Raw genomic sequence first — 18,477 nt, 5'->3', positions numbered from 1 at the left:
GGCTATTCTTGAACTACTGACCTCAAATGATTCACCTGCCTTGGCCTTCCAAAGTGCTGGGATTACGGGCTTGGGTCACCATGCCCGGCCACCTTTTCTTTGTACCTTTCTACCTTGATCCAAAATCTCCTCCAGAGTTTGAATTTCAAGTATAGAGCCTCCATCAAGTTCACTTAATTGCTTTTTTCCAATTACTGTTGCCAAATACCCAATGTTAGTTTGTCTATTACCCTTGGTGTTTGGACAAATTGAAACTGTGGTTTTCTTCTGCTGTTATACCACAACAACAGTCAACACAGAAGACTCTGTGACCAAATGGGTGGGGGTTTTCTCCCACACACCAAGCAGGGGACATCAACTAGGTGTCCTCCCTCTTATTCAATTCAATTCTGATTCTGCCTACCTGGAGATAGCTGTAGATCCCACAAGTTGAAGGCTCAGTCCCCAACACTGGCCCCTCCTTTCCACCACTCACAAGTCTGGGCCTCTGGAACTTTTGATTGACTGGCTTCAAGTTGGGGTTTCCACAACCCCCTCTTTGGGTTCAATTAATTTGCTAGAGTGACTCAAAGAACTCAGGGAAACACTTATGTTTACCAGTTTATTATGAAGGATATTACAAAAGATACAGATGAAAAGATGCATAGGGTGAGGTATGGGGTAAGAGGTATGGAGTTTCCATGCCCTCCCTGGGCACACCACCCTCCAGGAACCTCCACATATTCAGCTGTCCAAAACCTCCCTGAGCCCTGCCGTCTGGGCCTTTTATGTTCGTTGTATAGGCATGATTGAAGCATGGACAGCCGTGTCAAGGTGTGATTGACCTCTCTGCGCAGCCATGCTTCCTCCAGGGTATGAGGCAGGACCCTGTTTGCAATGAGGGTTTATGATCCGTAATCAGAAAGGCGGGAGATGATTAGAGTCCTGCCTTTAGTGAGTGGAAGGGGAGCAGAAGGTGAGAGAGAGAGAGAGAGAGAGAGAGAGAGAGAGAGAGAGAGAGAGAGATTCTATTTTCTGAGGCCTACAGTGCCCCAACATTGTAACAAAAGACTGTGAGTTATGAACCAGGTACTATGGCTGAAAACCTACATATACATGTATCATCATATCACACTTGGCAAACAACTCTTTGTACATTTCTGTAGCACTGCAGTGTTCAGTCTCTGACTTGGTGTGTCTCTCTCATCTGCCTCTTTGTTCTGCTGCTGTCCTAGAAATTAGAGACTTTAAAAAATTCCTTGGCTTTTTGGTAGAAAGAAACTCCCAGACTGGGTCCAAGCTGAAAATGAATCCCTTACTGGGTGAAAAACATGGATGCGGTAACAATTCCTGGCTGTAAATGCTCATAATATTACTGTTGAACCATTTTATGCTAATAATTATCTGGGACATACTTCCCTTTTGGTTTATTCCTCTTTTTTCTCCTGTTGCTACTTATAACCACCCTTGTCAACTATCTACATTTTACTATTAAATTATTCATATAATGTTGGTGATTTCAAAGTTTTCTTGTATTATTTTTGGGCATTTGGCCGAAAGGCACTGCCTCCATTTTACAAGTTAGCATGTATCCAGAGGCCCTGTCCTGCAACAAAGGTGCAGGTGCCTCAGTGGCAATATGTGTAAGAAAATGTTAATTTTTAGGGTAAAAATTTCATTAGAAACTGTCTTTGTGGAATACAATATTAGTTAATCTTTACACATGTTTTTAAAGGAAGACAAAAGATTGCCACTAAAAATAAGTTCGTACTGAAAGCATCTCTATCTACTCTCTCCATTTTTAAAGTACCTCACTTAGAATCTTTGTTTTCATTTGTTAAATGCAAGGTTATCCTTTGAATGTTGTCTTCAACTATGCTTGAAATAGCTTGAGACCCAGCAGATAATTCTGACCAGGAGGTATCAGCAGACAGTGGGCAGCACAGTTAGAGGAAAAAAATGTTGCAGGGCCCCACTCCCAATAAAAACCTACAATAAAAAATTTAAAAATTTTAATAAAGAGGAAAATGACAAAGAGGTTTTCCAAAGGATGTTCATATTCTCTATTTAAAAACCCCACTGGGCCAGGTACGGTGGCTCAGGCCTATAATCCTGAGCCCTGGAGTTCAAGACCAGCTTTGGCAACATGGTGAAACCTTATCTCTACCAAAAATACAAAAATTAGCCAGTCTCATAACCCGCTCTTAAATAAATAGATTAAAATTTAAAAATAAATAAATAAATAAATAACCCCACTGATATGAACATTTCTTCCATTTTGGAGTAAAGGTGCCTACAAGGCTAGGCAATGTCCATATTTCTTTCCTGAATGTTTCCAACGGGGCTGCGCCTAGAGCAGATGTATCATAAATACTAATTACTTATTATAATGACCAAGCTACATTGTTAGCATAGAATAATTCCACAGGCTTCCCTATTGGTTTGTTTGATCCTAAGCCTATTAATACCTGCTTCTATGTCAGAAAATCTAAATTAGGCCAGGCATGGTGGCTCACACCTGTAATCCCAGCACTTTGGGAGGCCGAGGCAGGTGGATCACCTGAGGTCAGGAGTTCGAGACCAGCCTGGCCAACATGGCAAAACCCCACCTCTCCTAAAAATACAAAAAATTAGCCGGGCATGGTGGCAGGTGCCTGTAATCCCAGCTACTCGGGAGGCTGAGGCAGGAGAATCGCTTGAACCTGGGAGGCAGAGGTTGCAGTGAGCCAAGATCGTGCCACTGCACTCCAGCCTGGGTTACAAGAGCGAAACTCCATCTCAAAAAAAAAAGAAAGAAAGAAAGAAAAAGAAAATCAACATTAGACTCCAAAACAGGCCAGGCGCGGTGGCTCACGCCTATAATCCCAGCACTTTGGGAGGCTGAGGCAGGTGAATCACCTGAGATCAGGAGTTCCAGACCAACCTGGCCAACATGGTGAAACCCTGTCTCTACAAAAAATACAAAAAAATTAGCCGGGCATGGTGGCAGGCACCTGTAATCCCAGTAACTTGGGAGGCTGAGGCAGGAGAAAAGCTTGAACCCGGCAGGCGGAGGTTGCGGTGAGCCAAGATCGCACCATTGCACTCCAGCCTGGGCAACAAGAGCAAAACTCCATCTCAAAAAAAGAAAAAAACAAACAAAAAAACAAAACTCTGAAACAAATAAAATATTAATGGCCGGGCGAGGTGGCTCATGCCTGTAATCCTAGCACTTTGGGAGGCCGAGGCGGTTGGATCACCTGAGGTCAGGAGTTCAAGACCAACCTGGCCAACATGGTGAAACCCCATCTCTACTAAAAATACAAAAATCAGCCTCATGTGGTGGCATGTGCCTGTAATACCAGCTACTCAGGAGGCTGAGGCAGGAGAATCGTTTGAACCCAGGAGGCGGAGGATGAAGTGAGCCTCAAAAAAAAAAAAAAAAAAAGAAAAAGAAAAAAATATTATTTTGATACATGTTTTAAAGCTCACCTTCGGCATTATGAGATAATCCCTCAAGTGAGGAAAAAGGTCCATTTTTTAATCTCAAAGAAAACAGTTACAGCAGATGTCACTGGTTAAGAGTTCAGTTGGTGAATAGCATTTCACAATTTGTACCAACATCTGGGGAAAGACGCTTTGCATGGAACTGTAAAACAATTGAGCACCAAATCTGCACAACTGCGTTTCTAGAAAATGCAATGGGTTTTATAGAGATGAGGTCTTGCTATGTTTTCCAGGCTGGTCTCGAATTCCTGGCCTCAAGCGATCCTCCCGCCTCGGTCTCCCCAAGCGCCGGGAGTACAGGCGTGAGCCACCGACGGAAATGGATTTTAAGTGAAAGTCCTATCTTCGTTTGCAAATCAATTTTTCCAGGATCAAAGTTCTAGCAACCATAAATCCTATCCTTCTAGACATAGGGACCCACATAAGGGCCACTTGATGTGACACTTGCCCCGACAGCGGTGCCACCTGGCCCCTAGGTGGCAGGTGGGTTTTTAACTAAACCCAAGAGTCTGAAGTCACATTATTCTCTTGCCTTGAAAGCTTAAGAGTTGGTTCCTAATCGGTGGCTTAACTCGGTCTCTCTCCAGGCAAGGCCACCTGTTTGCTGATCTTTCACAGGGCGAGGGGACCGGAGCCCTTCAATGCAGCGCCCTCTTGGCCTGAAGAGGGGGCGACTGGGCGCCCAGACCGCGTCTTTCTCACTGAGATCCCAGCTCCTGGACGACTGCCTCTTTTCGGGTTCGGCTCATTCCGCAATAAGTGGAGGGGTCCCGCCGGATCCTAGGGGCCGGCGCCCTTTTCCTTCCCTCCCTGCGCTTGCGAACCCCTCCGGGCGTCTCCGGAGCCGCGACCCCTGCTGGGGACCCCTGGGGCGGGAGGCCGAGGGGCGCGGCGAGGGCCGTGACGCGAGGCGGGGCCGGCCAATGGGAGCGCTCCGCGGCGCAGGCTGAGCCGCCGGGCCATAAAAAGGAGGCGCGGCCGGGCTTTCCAGCCTGTGGCCGCTCCCGGCTCGGAGTGTGATCTAAGCAGGTCGCGTACCTTCCTCAGGTGACTCCGGCCACAGCCCATTGTCCGCGGCCACCGGCGGAGTTTAGCCGCAGACCTCGAAGCGCCCCGGGGTCCTTCCCGAACGGCAGCGGCTGCGGCGGGTCCATGGAGAAGGGCCCTGTGCGGGCACCGGCGGAGAAGCCGCGGGGCGCCAGGTGCAGCAATGGGTTCCCCGAGCGGGATCCGCCGCGGCCCGGGCCCAGCAGGCCGGCGGAGAAGCCCCCGCGGCCCGAGGCCAAGAGCGCGCAGCCCGCGGACGGCTGGAAGGGCGAGCGGCCCCGCAGCGAGGAGGATAACGAGCTGAACCTCCCTAACCTGGCAGCCGCCTACTCGTCCATCCTGAGCTCGCTGGGCGAGAACCCCCAGCGGCAAGGGCTGCTCAAGACGCCCTGGAGGGCGGCCTCGGCCATGCAGTTCTTCACCAAGGGCTACCAGGAGACCATCTCAGGTCAGTGCGCCCGCGGGCTGCTAGAGCGTGCGGGCGGCGGGGGCGGTGCTTGCAGGAAACGCGCGCCGGCTCCAGGAAGTTTCCGGAGTTGCCTCACTTTTGGCGCAGGGAGCCGGGCGCTGTCACCTCCGAACCCGCCCTAGCCTGCCGCCCTGCCGAGGCCCTGCGTGGGGCACAGTCGGGGCTTCCTGGGTGGCAGCGACCTCTCAGCCCCGGAACTCGCTGCAGCCGCCTTCCAGGGGCCCTTCCCGCTCCCAGCGCGCAGCCCTCCTAGAACGCCCCGGGTGGGCGTGGACGGGAGCCCGGAGCCCTCTCCCCTGAGCGCCCAGCGCGGGATTCTCGGGGCACCTGCGGTTCCAAACTTGCCCACGATAAGGATCACCTGGGCACTTGCTGCGGCGACGGCTTCCTAGGTAGTTCCTTATTGAGATCCCATTGTCAGGGTGTGTATCTGGATTGAAGCCTTGGCGCGATCCTTCCCCGAAACCTCGGGGACCTGCATTCCCAGTGATTTGCCAGGGGATCGGAGTCTTAGAGTTGTGCTTTTTTTTTTGTCCACCTCAAGTTTACTTCAGTTCAGGACATTTACAAAATTCGGCACAATTTTGGGCACTGGCTTCCCCGGAGTTTGAGGTGTGAGGTTGATTGGGTAAGTTTGCTGCTGAAATCTGTTTCCTCCCCCCACCCCCAACCCCGCAAAAAGCAGTAAAGCTACTCCGGGATTCGGAGGGCTCCGTGGGTTCCAGGACTCAGTCTCATCCCCGCACCCTCCCACCCTAAAATAAAGCCGGGTTGACCCGGTGCTGTTAGCGTCTGAGGCGTGTCGGCTTTTCACCCAGAGGGTGGGGATGCAATCAGTGTGGGTAGGATGCAAGATGGGGTGATGGAGAGTGGAAAATGGGGACTTTGCTGCCTGTTGGCCAGAGAAGCAGTATTGATCTATGTTTAAAAAAATAAAGCTTCTGGCTTCTACAGCTGGGACCAAAGACATTATTTTCCAGTCTACACCTTCCGTGTGTCTTGGTGACATTTATTTATTTGGCCTAAGAAGCATTCTACCGTTCACTGTTTTTTGAAAGAAAAACAGTGCGCTGGAAAGGCAATCTCCCTGCCCCAGTTATTTCTCTGAAGGAGTGTAGAGCGATTCCACCAAATAGATCCTGGGAAAAAGAAAGTTATTTTTTGCCCAGTCTTCCACACCCCAAAGGAAGGGTGGGAAATCAGAATGTGAAAGAGACGGGGCCCCAAAAGGAAATGATGCTACACTCTAAAACCGGCAGTGACTTCTAGTTCTGTTTCCAAATTCACTTTTTTTTTACCCCTCAATTGCAAAAGTTTGGAATCTCAGAAGTGATTTCAAAATACAAAGACTGAAGAAGAAACTTTCAGTTTTCTGTGGGATCAGCTCTTTGGAGGTCTAGGGCTTTAAATTTGTGTGTGTGTGTGTGTGTGTGTGTGTGTGTGTGTGTGTGTGTGTGAGATATTTCACAATGTAATGAAATGTCTTCTTAAGGCCTTACTCATTTTGCCCCTTGCAGACGCAGAAAGTGGTTTACTCCACAGCATCGGCCAGGCTTTGGGAATCCTCCCTTAAAGAGAATTCATAGGACAGTGTTCTGTAATCTAGCATGGATCTAATTACCCAAAGAGAGAGGAATTTCTGACCCTGAGACAGGTCACAGAATTATCTAAAGTGACTCACAGAGTTACTTGAGAAATGGTTAGCTGAAATATCTCATGAGCGAAGATTCATTTAAAGAGGATTAATAACTGCAAAGAACACATCATTCCACATTAGAAAACTGTTCTGGTTGGCCGAGCTCGGTGCTCACGCCTGTAATCCCAGCACTTTGGGAGGCCGAGGTGGGCGGATCACCTGAGGTCAGGAGTTCAAGACCAGCCCGGCCAACATGGCGAAACCCCGTCTCTACTAAAGATACAAAAAAATTAGCCGGGTGTGATGGCAGGCGCCTGTAGTCCCAGCTACTCGGGAGGCTGAGGCAGGAGAATCACTTGAACCCAGGAGGAGGAGGTTGCAGTGAGCCGAGATTGCACCACTGCACTCCAGCCTGGGCGACAGAGGGAGACTCTGTCTCCAGAAAAAACAAAAAAAACAAAAAAACTGTTCTGGTCAAGTTTTACTATTTAAAAAGTCCATGGGCCGGGCGCGGTGGCTCACACCTGTAATCCCAGCACTTTGGGAGGCCGAGGCGGGCGGATCACCTGAAGTCAGGAGTTCGAGACCAGCCTGGCCAACATGGGAAAACCCATTCTCTACCAAAAATACAAAAATTAGCCGGGCATGGTGTCAGGTGCCTGTAATCCCAGCTACTCAGGAAGCTGAGGTAGGAGAATCATTTGAACCCTGGAGGCGGAGGTTGCAGTGAGCCGAGATCGCACCATTACACTCCAGCCTGGGCAACAAGAACTAAACTCCATTTCAAAAAAAAAAAAAAAATGTCCATGGATGTAGAGACACTGCAAGATTAGTAGTTGTCAGGGACTGGTGAGAAGAGGGGGATGGGTAGTGATTGTGTAATGAGTATGGAGCTTCCTTTGGAGCTTCCTTTTGGAGTCATGAAAATGTTCTGGAACTAGAGAGTGGTGATAGTTGCACAATATTGTGAATGCCACTGGATTGTAACTTCAAGATGGCTAAAAATGACCAATTTTATATATATTTTACCACAATATAAAGACAGGTTTTGTGGCGTGCCTGCAGTCCCAGCTACTAGGGAGGCTGAGGCAGGAGGATAGTTGTTGCTCGGGAGACCAGCCTGGGCAATGTGGGGAGACCCTGTTTCAGAAAAGAAAAGTCCATGGAGCGGACCATTTAAGATTATTATTATTATTTTTATTTTCATGTTTTTGAGACAGGGTTTGGCTCTGCTGCCTAGGCTGGAGTGCAGTGGCGCAATCTCGGCTCACTGCAGTCTCATTCTGCTGGACTCAAGTGATCCCACCTCAGCCTCCTGAATAGCTGGAACTACAGGCTTGTGCCACCATGCCCGGCTAATTTTTGTATTTTTGATAGAGATGGGTTTTTGCCATGTTGCCCAGGCTGGTCTTGAACTCCTGAGCTCAAGGGATCTGCCTGCCTTGGCTTCCCAGAGTGCTAGGATTACAGGTGTGAGCCACCATACCCAGCCCATTTAAGATTATTATAAGCCATTAATTGAATATAATCATGCATTACATTATGATGTTTCCTTCAATGATGGACGACATGTATGAAGGTGGTTTATAAGATTACAATGGAGCTGAAAAATTCACATTGTCTAGCGATGTCTTGGTGATCCTGACCTGTGTAGGCCTAGAGTAATGTGTTTGTTTGTGTCTTAGTTTTTTCTTCTCGTCTCCCCCATGTCTTAGTTTTTAACAAAATTTAAAAATTAAGAAAATTGGGCCAGGCATGGTGGCTCACACCTGTAATCCCAGCACTTTGGGAGGCCAAGGTGGGCGGATTACTTGAGGTCAGGAGTTAGAAAGAGACCAGCCTGGCCAACATGTTGAAAACCCATCTCTACTAAATATATAAAAATTAGCCAGATGTGGTGGCTCATACCTGTAGTCACAGCTACTTGGAAGGCTGAGGCAGGAGAATCACTTGAACCCAGAAGGTGGAGGTTGCAGTGAGCCGAGATTGCACCACTGCACTGCAGCCCGGTTGACAGAGTGAGACTCCGTCTCAAAAATAAATAAATAAATAAAAATTAAAATTAAAATTAAAAATAGAAAAAGGTATAGAACAAGGATATAAAATATTTTTGCACAGCTGTACAATGTGTTTTTGTTTTAAGCTGTGTTATTACAAAAGAGTCAAAGTTTTAAATACATTAAACTGAAATTATTGAAGAAAAAATATGTTTAGTGTAGCCCAAGTGTACAGTGTTTATAAAGTTTACAGTAGTGTACAGTAATGTCCTAGGCCTTCACATTCACTTACCATGCATTCACTGACTCACCCAGAGCAACTTCCAGTCCTGCAAGCTCCTTTCATGGTAAGTGCCCTACACAGACATACCATCTTAAGCCTTTTCTACTATATTTTTACTGTACCTTTTCTATGTTTAGATGTCTTTCTAAAATTATTATTATTTGTATTTTAAATATAGAGGCAGGGTCTCACTGTTTTGCCCAGGCTGGTCTCGAACTCCTGGGCTCAAGTGATCCTCTCCTCTTGGTCTCCCAAAGTGCTGGGATTACAGGCATGAGCTATCCCACCTGGCCTACATATCTTTAAATACACAAATACCATTGTGTTACAGTTGCCTGCAGCATTCATTACAGTAACATGCCATACAGGTTTGTAGCCTAGGAATAATAGGCTCTACCGTGTAGCCTAGGTGTGTAATAGGCTATCTCATCTAGGTTTGTGTTAGCACTCTCTTCCTTCAGTGTTTGCGATATGAAACTGCATTTCTCAGGTGTTTCTCAGAATGTATCCCCATTGTTAAGCAATGCATGACCGTACTTTTTAATGGGTTAAAAGCTTTACGTGGATGGTCTTGGTTCATCTTCCAGTTTTCAAGTAAACATTTCTCTTATCCCCATGACAAGGCAACTGAGGCAGAGAGGTTGACACAAGTAGTAGAGCTGGTATTTGAATCCAGAGAGTCTGACTGCAGAATTCTTAGCCACTTCCTTATACTGCTACACAGAGAACTGAATCAGTGTACCCTATCTGTATATTTCAAACTGTGAATTGGGTCAACAGCATTAAAAAAAAAAGTGGAGTAGCCGGGCGCGGTGGCTCACGCCTGTAATCCCAGCACTTTGGGAGGCCGAGGCGGGTGGATCACCTGAGGTTGGGAGTTCGAGACCAACCTGACTAACATGGAGAAACCCCTTCTCTACTAAAAATACAAAAATTAGCCAGGTGTGTTGGTGCATGCCTGTAATCCCAGCTACTTGGGAGGCTGAAGCAGGAGAATTGCTTGAACCCAGGAGGCAGAGATTGCAGTGAGCCAAGATTGCACCATTGCACTCCAGCCTGGGCAACAAGAGCGAAACTCAGTCTCAGAAAAAAAAAGTGGAGTAGAGGTTGGGCACGGGGGCTCAAGTCTGTAATCCCAGCACTTTGGGAGGCTGAGGTGGGCAAATAACGAGGTCAAGAGATCAAGAACCCCGTCTCTACTAAAAATACAAAAATTAGCTGGGTGTGGTGGTGCGTGCCTGTAGTCCCAGCTACTTGGGAGGCTGAGGCAGGAGAATCACTTGAACCCGGGAGGCGGAGGTTGCAGTGAGCCGAGATTGTGCCACTGCACTCCAGCCTGGCGACAGAGCAAGACTCCATCTCAAAAAAAAAAAAAAAGTGGAGTAGAATGGATAAGATCAGTCTATCACATATAGTAAGGACAAGTGTTTTGAGAAACTTCTTCTTTTTTTTTTTTTTTGAGATGAAGTCTCACTCTGTAGCCCAGGCTGGAGTGCAGTGGCGCGATCTGGGCTCACTGCAAGCTCGGTCTGCCGGTTCACGCCATTCTCCTGCCTCAGCCTCCTGAGTAGCTGGGACTACAGGCGCCCGCTACCACACCCGGCTAATTTTTTTTTTTTTTTTTTGTATTTTTTTAGTAGAGATGGGGTTTCACCGTGTTAGCCAGGATGGTCTTGATCTCCTGACTTTGTGAACCGCCCGCCTCGGCCTCCCAAAGTGCTGGGATTACAGGCGTGAGCCACCGCTCCCGGCCGAGAAACTTCTATATAGGTTTTATAGGTATAATTGTGTGTGTGTGCACTGGCTCCAGATGTAAAATGCATTTCTTACTGTAGGTTGTAGTCAAAAGTTTGAAAGCCTGTATCTAGGGGATCTGTTTAAGGATTTCATATTTCTTTTTTTTTTAAAGAGATATATAATTAAAGAGAAGACAGAGTAGTGAGAACAAGGATGATGCTGAACTTAAAGGAATGAACCTGAAATGTGGTGGGGTCTTGGACCAACCTGGATGGCAGGGAGAAGGAAGAATACTGGTGGGAGATAGGAGTGAGTGGGAACCCACATCTTTAGGTCCATAAACACTTCTGCACAATCCCTTTTATTTCTTTAGAGAGCATGAGTCAAGTGGCCACTATATATTGTTTTTGGATAAGAACATACTTCTCTGAAGGTCACTTTTCTGTGCTTGTAAACAGGATACAGGACTTTATATCTTTTATATATCTGTATTCTATATATTAACTCCTGGTTAGTAATGTTGACTTAAGTGTTGTAAAATTTAAAATAAGTTGGTATTTTACATTCTTCAAAATCCATTTTTCCTCCCAGTTCCTCTTGTGTGGATTGATCCAAATTCCTGGCATTCTGGGGAATTTGTTCAGTTTTCCCTACGTTGCAGCATCTCTCCATGACTGTCTCCTTGTGCACCTTTTCCCTACTTTCCAGTGTGTACCTTCCATGGGAGCATCTGTGGTCATCTGTGACCAGGGCGGTGTCAGGGTTGTATAGGTTTCCTAGTACTATTCCCTACTGGACTGTAGCTCATGGGCTAGGAGGGAGGGCTGGAGGAGACGCTATCATCTCTCCCAGGAACTGGCTGTCCTTTGAATCTACATCACAAGCTGATCCTTGGACCAGCTCAGACCAGCTCATCTTGATCTATTTCTGTCCCATTTCAGTTTAGCTGTATCCTAGTTCTCTTAAATATTCAAGGTTTTATCTTGGTGAGTTCTCCTTTCTATATAAGGTACCTTTCCTGTATTTCCACTATTCTTTTATTCAGAACCTACACTTAGTTAAATTGGAGAGTCTGCTATTCTCTGAGGGCCTTGATCTTCATGCCCCTGTAACTGACCCTTCCAGGTATACATGGGAACAGCCTTTCAGACAGCATTATCTACCAAGGATTAAATGGGTATAACTTGTTCCATCAGTTGTTTTTTATGAGTTTTTGGGAATATGCAAGAGTCTTGACTCTGTCACATTTCCAGTTAAAGTAGGTTTTAGCTTGTCTGCCAAGACAGTTTTTATAAATCATGTTAACAGTTCAAAATTTTGGGAAGCATGCATATAATCCAGCGTGAGGAGATGGCATTGGAGGTGGCTGACTGCTTCCCTGTGAGGGCTGAGGAAGCACAGACACTGGCAGTGAGTCATATCCCCACCTCAGCCATTTTCACTGGAAGATTATGTCTATTCACTAAAGATAATGGGAGGCAATTAGATACTTTGTTTATACAAAAATGCATCTTAGACACTTCATACTGAAATGTAGCAATCACAAAAGGTTTTTCTTTTTGAATCACAAACCTCTCGGATTTATTAAATTAGACTGCTGTGGTGAACTAAGAATTTTAACAACTTCTAAGATGTGAAGAGGAACAAAAACATAAACTATTTACTATTCTCTCCTATATCATGGGTGAAAGGTGAGTTTATATCCCAAGTTTTAAAGTATATTATAGAAATGCTCTTCTCATCATTAAGAGGTACTATTTTAGATGTGTAGCTCACTCAAATTTTGATCCATTAATAATTTTTGTGCTTGGTTTGTTAATGAACACTTATATAGGACTTAGTTGTGTTCATTGCCAGAAAGAGCACTGTGAATAAAGAAGAAAAAATAACAAGGCACTTGACATATTATATGATTGGAATTTTGGACATGTCTAAGTGGAATAAAACAGTTAAGAAGTTACTGAGAAAGGGGGAGAAAAGCCAATCCTAATAGTTTCTTTTAAAAACGGATTATCTATAAACAATTTTTCTGACATGGGAGGAAAAATCAATATACATAACTTCACTATAGCAAGCAAAGCCTTCAGGTTGGTACTCGTACTAGATTCCCAGGGCTGCTATCACACAGTACCGCAAACTAGGTGGTTTAAATGACAGAAATAAACAGTCTCACAGTTCTAGAGACTAAAGTTCCAAAATCAAGGGGTCAGCAGAACCATACTCACTCCAGAACCTGTAGTGGGGGAGGCTGTCCTTGCCTCTTCCCAGCTTCTGGTGGTGGCCGTCAGTTGATGGTGTTCCTTGGTTTGAGCTGCGTCACTCCAGTCGCTGCCTCTGTCAGTGTCCATGTTTTTGTTTTGTCTTATAAGAATGTCAGTCATATGAGGCAGGGTCCACTTTACTCCAGTATGCCTGTGTTAGTTTAGCTAATTACATCTGCAACAACCCTACTTCCAAATAAAGTCACATGCTAAAGATACCTGGGGTTTAGGACTTCAACATATCTTTTTTGGCGAATGGCACAATTCAACTTGTATTAGTACTAAATACTATTATTAAAAAAATTAGTAGGAATTTTACTACAATTTCATTGATCATCAAGTACTACGCACTTCACTGAACGCTGGGAATGCAGGATGAGCAAAACCAGGTATAGTTCCTGCCTTCATGGAACTTACAGCCTAGCAGATAGAATCACATGAAATAGAAATGTGTTGTGAGATTGAGAAATGTGATGATAAACAAAAACACAGCTCAGTGAGAGCACTTGGCATAGGAACTTGACCAATGCCAGGAGATGGAAGCATGAATGGGTGAAGCGATGCTTAAGCCGACTGATGTTCTGAGTAACAAATACTGCTGATGGCTTACTTTGTGCTAAACAGTGAGTTTTTACATGTGTTACCTCATTTGATCCTCACAGTAGCACGATGGGGTAGGCAATATTATTCCCATTTTATACATAAGGAAATTGGGGCACAGAGAGAACTTTCCCAAGACTGTATCTTGAAAGTGGCGGAGCTGAGAGGATGATACAGAATGAGAATCATGGTAATCTCTGGTAGGTGATTTAATTTTAATAATAATATTTTACTAATTTATTTGAATCATTTCTCCCTTCTTCCTCACCTATCCCCGCTTTTGTATTTTCTCTGCTGTTTGCTTTGTCCACCTCTAGAAACCCTTCCATGCCTGGGCATTCCCCACCTGACTCATTTGCCAGTGATTTCTATATGAGGACTGTAATTTGAGTCTAGTATTTGGTTGAGTAGACTGCAGTGTTAAAACTCACCAGGAGAGGGCAACTGTCTAATCATTGGATCCCAGATTATGAATCCTGGATTATGTGAACAATTCTCAGTTCCAGGTTATGCAAACAAATATGTTTCCCATGGTTATAAATTTGCTAGAGTCTATAGTAATTAGATTGGGATATAATTTGTGTTGGGTTATGCAAAGAGTATCTGAACCAAGTTAAATCTGTTATACTCAAGGCCAAGAGGACATTCATTTACTAGAATTTTATTCTATTGGAGCCCATTAGTAGAAATATTTATTTATTTGGAGACAGAGTCTTGCTCTGTCACCCAGGCTGGAGTGCGGTGGCATGATCTCAGCTCACTGAAACCTCTGCCGCCCAGGTTCAAGCAATTACCCTGCCTCGGCCTCCCGAGTAGCTGGGATTACAGGTGCCCACCACCATGCCCGGCTAATTTTTGTATTTTTAGCAGAGACAGGGTTTCACCATGTTAGCCAGGCTGGTCTCGAAGTCCTAACCTCAAGTGATTGGCCTGTCTCAACCTCCTAGAGTGCTGGGATTACAGGCATGAGCCACCGCACCCGGCCGGAAACATACAATGTTTGTCCTTCATGTCTGGCTTATTTTACTTTGCAAAATGTCTTCAAGGTTCATCCACATTAAAAACATCTATTTTATTTTTATTTTTATTTTTTGAGATAGAGTCTTGCTCTTCCGCCCAGGCTGGAGTGAAGTGGTGTGATCTTGGCTCACTGCAACCTCCGTCCCCTGGGTTCAAGCAATTCTCCTGCCTCAGCCTCCTGAGTAGCTGGGATTACAGGTGCCCACCACCATGCCTGGCTAATTTTTGTATTTTTAGTAGAGACTGGGTTTCACCGTGTTGGCCAGGCTGTTCTTGAACTCCTGACCTCAGATGATCTGCCCGTTTCTGCCTCCCAAAGTGTTGGGATTACAGGCGTGAGCCACCACATCAGTAATTCATTCTGTACAATGTTGTATATTCTCAACACATATTATATTTTAATTTCCTTATTTCAAGAAAACCTTAGAATTGAAGATACAGTGGTTCCCCTTATCCTTGGGGATCTGTTCCAAGACCCCCAGTGGGTGCCTGAAACTGAGGGTAGTACCAAACCGGATTGCCATCATTCAGAATAAATTTCTGTTTGTGTCTTCTACCCACAAACTTCATGCCTTTTCCATCTTAACTAAGCACTTACCATGCGCTGTGGCCATAGCTTTTGCAGTCTGAAGTACAACAACAGTACTAGCATGAATTTTTTTTTCCTCCTTCACAGTTTCACAGACAGAAGATTTGTTCTTAATATAGTTTTAGCAACCTCAGCGTAATGATTTTGTTCATTAATAAACTGAGAACTTTAATCTTTTTCACTTGAAGGAAACACAGCTTCTCTTTGGCATAACTGAATTGCCAATGTCACTACTCTTGTGGTTTAGGGCCATTGTTAAGTAAAATAAGAGTTACTTGAAAACAAACACTGCAAAACTGAAGGTTGATTTGATCACTGAGATGGATACTAAGTGACTATTAGGTAGGTAGCATAGACAATGTGGATCCTCTGGACAAAGGATTGATCCATATTCTGGGCAGAAGGGCTGGAGATTTCATCGCAATACTCAGAATAGTGTGCATTTTAAAACTTATGAATTGTTGGCTGGATGCGGTGGCTCATGCCTGCAGTTCCAGCACTTTGGGTGGCCGAGGCAGGTCACTGACTTGAGCTCAGGAGTTAGAGACCAGCCTGACCAACATGGCCAAACCTCATTTCTACAAAATGTACAAAAATTAAGCAGGCATAGTGGCACGTGCCTGTAATCCCAGGTACTCAGGAGGCTGAGGCACGAGAATCACTTGAACCTGGGAGGCGGAGGTTGCAGTGAACTGGGATTGCACCACTGCATTCCAGCCTGGGTGACAGAGGGAGACTGTGTTTAAAAAAAAAAAAAAAAAAAAAATGCCAGGCATGATGGCTCATGCCTGTAATCCCAGCACCTTGGGAGGCCAAGGCGGGCGTATCATTTGAGGTCAGGAGTTCGAGACCAGGCTGGCCAACATGGTGAAACCCCCATCTCTACTAAAAATACAAAAAAATTTGCTGGGCATGGTGGTGCACACCTGTAATCCCAGCTGCTAGGGAGGCTGAGGCAGGAGAATTGCTTGAACTTGGGAGCCGAAGGTTGCAGTGAGCCGAGATTGTGCCACTACACTCCAACCTGGGTGACAGAGTGGGACTCTGTCTCAGAAAGAAAACAAACAAACAAAAAAACCTTATGAATTGTCTATTTCTGGAGTTTTTCATTTAATATTTTCAGACCATGTTTGACCAAGGGTAACTGAAACTGTGAAAAGTGGAACTGTAGATGGTCTCTATGAGTAGTCACTGTTAAAGGGGAAACAAAGATGATTGTTGGCCTGATCTTGGCCTTCAAGGAGTAAAGGGGTTCTGTGTAGTCAGAGGGAAGCTGGGTGCTTCTGGTGGAGAGACAGGAAAGTCCAGATGTTATGGAGAAAGTAGCTTTTGAGTTGAACCTAGAAGGAAATTCATTTTGAGTTTTTTTGGGTTGTTTGTTTTTTGCAGAACGTGTCCATGCTGGTTTAGAGATTATGGTCTAAGTGTTTTTCAATAAAAGGCATACACTAACATTCATAGTTATCTGTACCAGAGTTAAAATTAAATGGAGTTTTCAAGGCAATTAGATTTATTTTAAGCTTTTAAAAGATCAATATTAATGGCATTAGGGCCAGCTCCTTTATCTGATGTCTTTAAAGTTCATTCTGGCCATAGTCAACCCTTGTAATGAATTTTAACCTGACACATGTTGCTACTTCATCTAGTCTTTGTAACCTGGTTATTTATTTATTTTTTGAGACGGAGTTTTGCTCTTGTTGCCCAGGCTGGAGTGCAATGGCGCGATCTCGTCTCACCGCAACCTCCACCTCCCAGGTTCAAGCGATTCTCCTGCCTCAGCCTTCCCAAGTAGCTGGGATTATAGGCATGCGCCACCAAGCCTGGCTAATTTTGTGTTTTTAATAGAGATGGGGTTTCTCCGTGTGGGTCAGGCTGGTCTCGAACTCCTGACCTCAGGTGATCCGCCCACCTCGGCCTCCCAAAGTGCTGGGATTACAGGCGTAAGCCACCGCTCCCGGCCTGGTTATTTGTTTTATCTGCAATTATTCTTTCTCGTGAATCCCCTTGGCTAATCATGCTCACAAAGTTCTGACACATATACCACCTGAATATTTCTAGGATCTGAGTCATCTTTCACTTAAATTACAATAACCTCTTAACTGGCCTTCTTGCCTCCTAGCTTGTCCTGCTCTGATCCATTCATGCCAAAGTGATTTTTCTAAAATTGAATAAGTTTTTTCCTTGCAAAAAACACTTGATTGATTTTCTGTTGTCTTTCCTCACCATTGCTGTGAGGTTTTGTTCTGTTGTAGCCTCTTGCTACATTTTTTGACATTTTTTTCTTATCTTCCATCGCATTTCCTCATATAGGGCAATTTAGTATTTTAGTTTAGTGCATAGTTTAGTGCACAGTTAATCTGAGAAACCACTCTGTCTCATTTCCTTGCTGGAGCTGGAGACCCAGGTGAAGATCCTGAGGTTTGTTCTTTTGCAATGTTTGGCCTTTATTATCTGCCCTCCTCCTGTAATTTATTTTACTGTCCTTTTTGTTTTTGGTTGGCAACCATGGGGAGGTGGCTGCTGCCTCTTGCTTATCAACAACTATTGCTTATGGAGACTTCTGTGAACAAGCAGCCAGGTTTAGGTGAGGAAATTGGCCGTGACTGAGTTCTGGGTGAATTTTTCGAGGTCCAGTTGGTCCAAATGTTTGTGATGTGCAGTCCTAAGAGGCCATGGCTCTTCCTGTGAAGTGTGATGTGTTTTATGTATCACACATTAGTTTTTATTTGTCCTAAGCAGGAATCAGAACTCAGTTCAATAGAGGCCATTGGCAAACATCCCAAACAAGGAATCTCTCACTAAAATAGCTTAAAATATAATTTTACCTGTGTGGTCTAGGCATTTGTGGTACAGTGTTCATTAGCAGTGAGGAAGGGCTATGCGTGCCTGGAGATCAGATGAGAGGCCTTAACTCAGTGAGGTCGCTGACTAGTTGACTTTAAGGCATAGCTGCTGTAGATCATACCCCTCTAATTGACCCCACCATTTATCGTTTATCACATGGGCAGCCCTGGAGGTATGCCTCTCTGATGGCCTATCAAAAAGAATCTGCCCTTCAGCTTCAAGGAACAGTTTGCTGACAGCCTCCAGCTGTTAGTGCTGTCAGGCTTTGCCTCCACGGAGGCCATACTTATCCCATGCTGCGTGTCCTTTCATTCTGGTGTCATCTCTTTCTCCCCTTCTACCCCTCCTCCACCACAGTAAACAGCTTTTTGAGGGCTGGGGCTGTTTACAAGTGAAGTAGTTTATAAAAAGTAGATGCACATCTTTCAGCTTCATATTTAGCATGTTGGAAATTCTGTTCACTGATCTAATTCTGAAATCTCCTTGGTATTTCTTAAACTAGTTGTATAGGCTGGGTGCAGTGGCTCAT

The 18,477-nt window shown here is 45.1% G+C and overlaps 1 protein-coding gene across 7 annotated transcripts in view; it reads left to right on the top strand.

The window, feature by feature from the left end:
• The first annotated feature begins 4,365 nt into the window (after positions 1–4,365).
• The window catches only part of GCH1 (GTP cyclohydrolase 1), a 60,662-nt gene continuing 46,550 nt past the window's right edge, over positions 4,366–18,477 (top strand). For 2 of the 7 annotated variants that reach the window (XM_009427837.5, XM_009427836.5), the window contains exon 1: positions 4,427–4,960. In XM_009427837.5, coding sequence (XP_009426112.1) covers positions 4,618–4,960 — 343 coding nt within the window. In that variant the 5' untranslated portion in view covers positions 4,427–4,617. Of the gene's footprint in view, positions 4,961–18,477 lie in introns of all 7 variants that reach the window. The other 5 variants (XM_016926112.4, XM_063792929.1, XM_063792928.1 and 2 more) reach the window with 3 other exon arrangements.

This window comes from Pan troglodytes, chromosome 15 (assembly GCF_028858775.2).
Source record: "Pan troglodytes isolate AG18354 chromosome 15, NHGRI_mPanTro3-v2.0_pri, whole genome shotgun sequence".
NCBI classification, from domain to species: domain Eukaryota; kingdom Metazoa; phylum Chordata; class Mammalia; order Primates; family Hominidae; genus Pan; species Pan troglodytes.
This window is presented reverse-complemented; position numbering and strand designations above follow the sequence as displayed.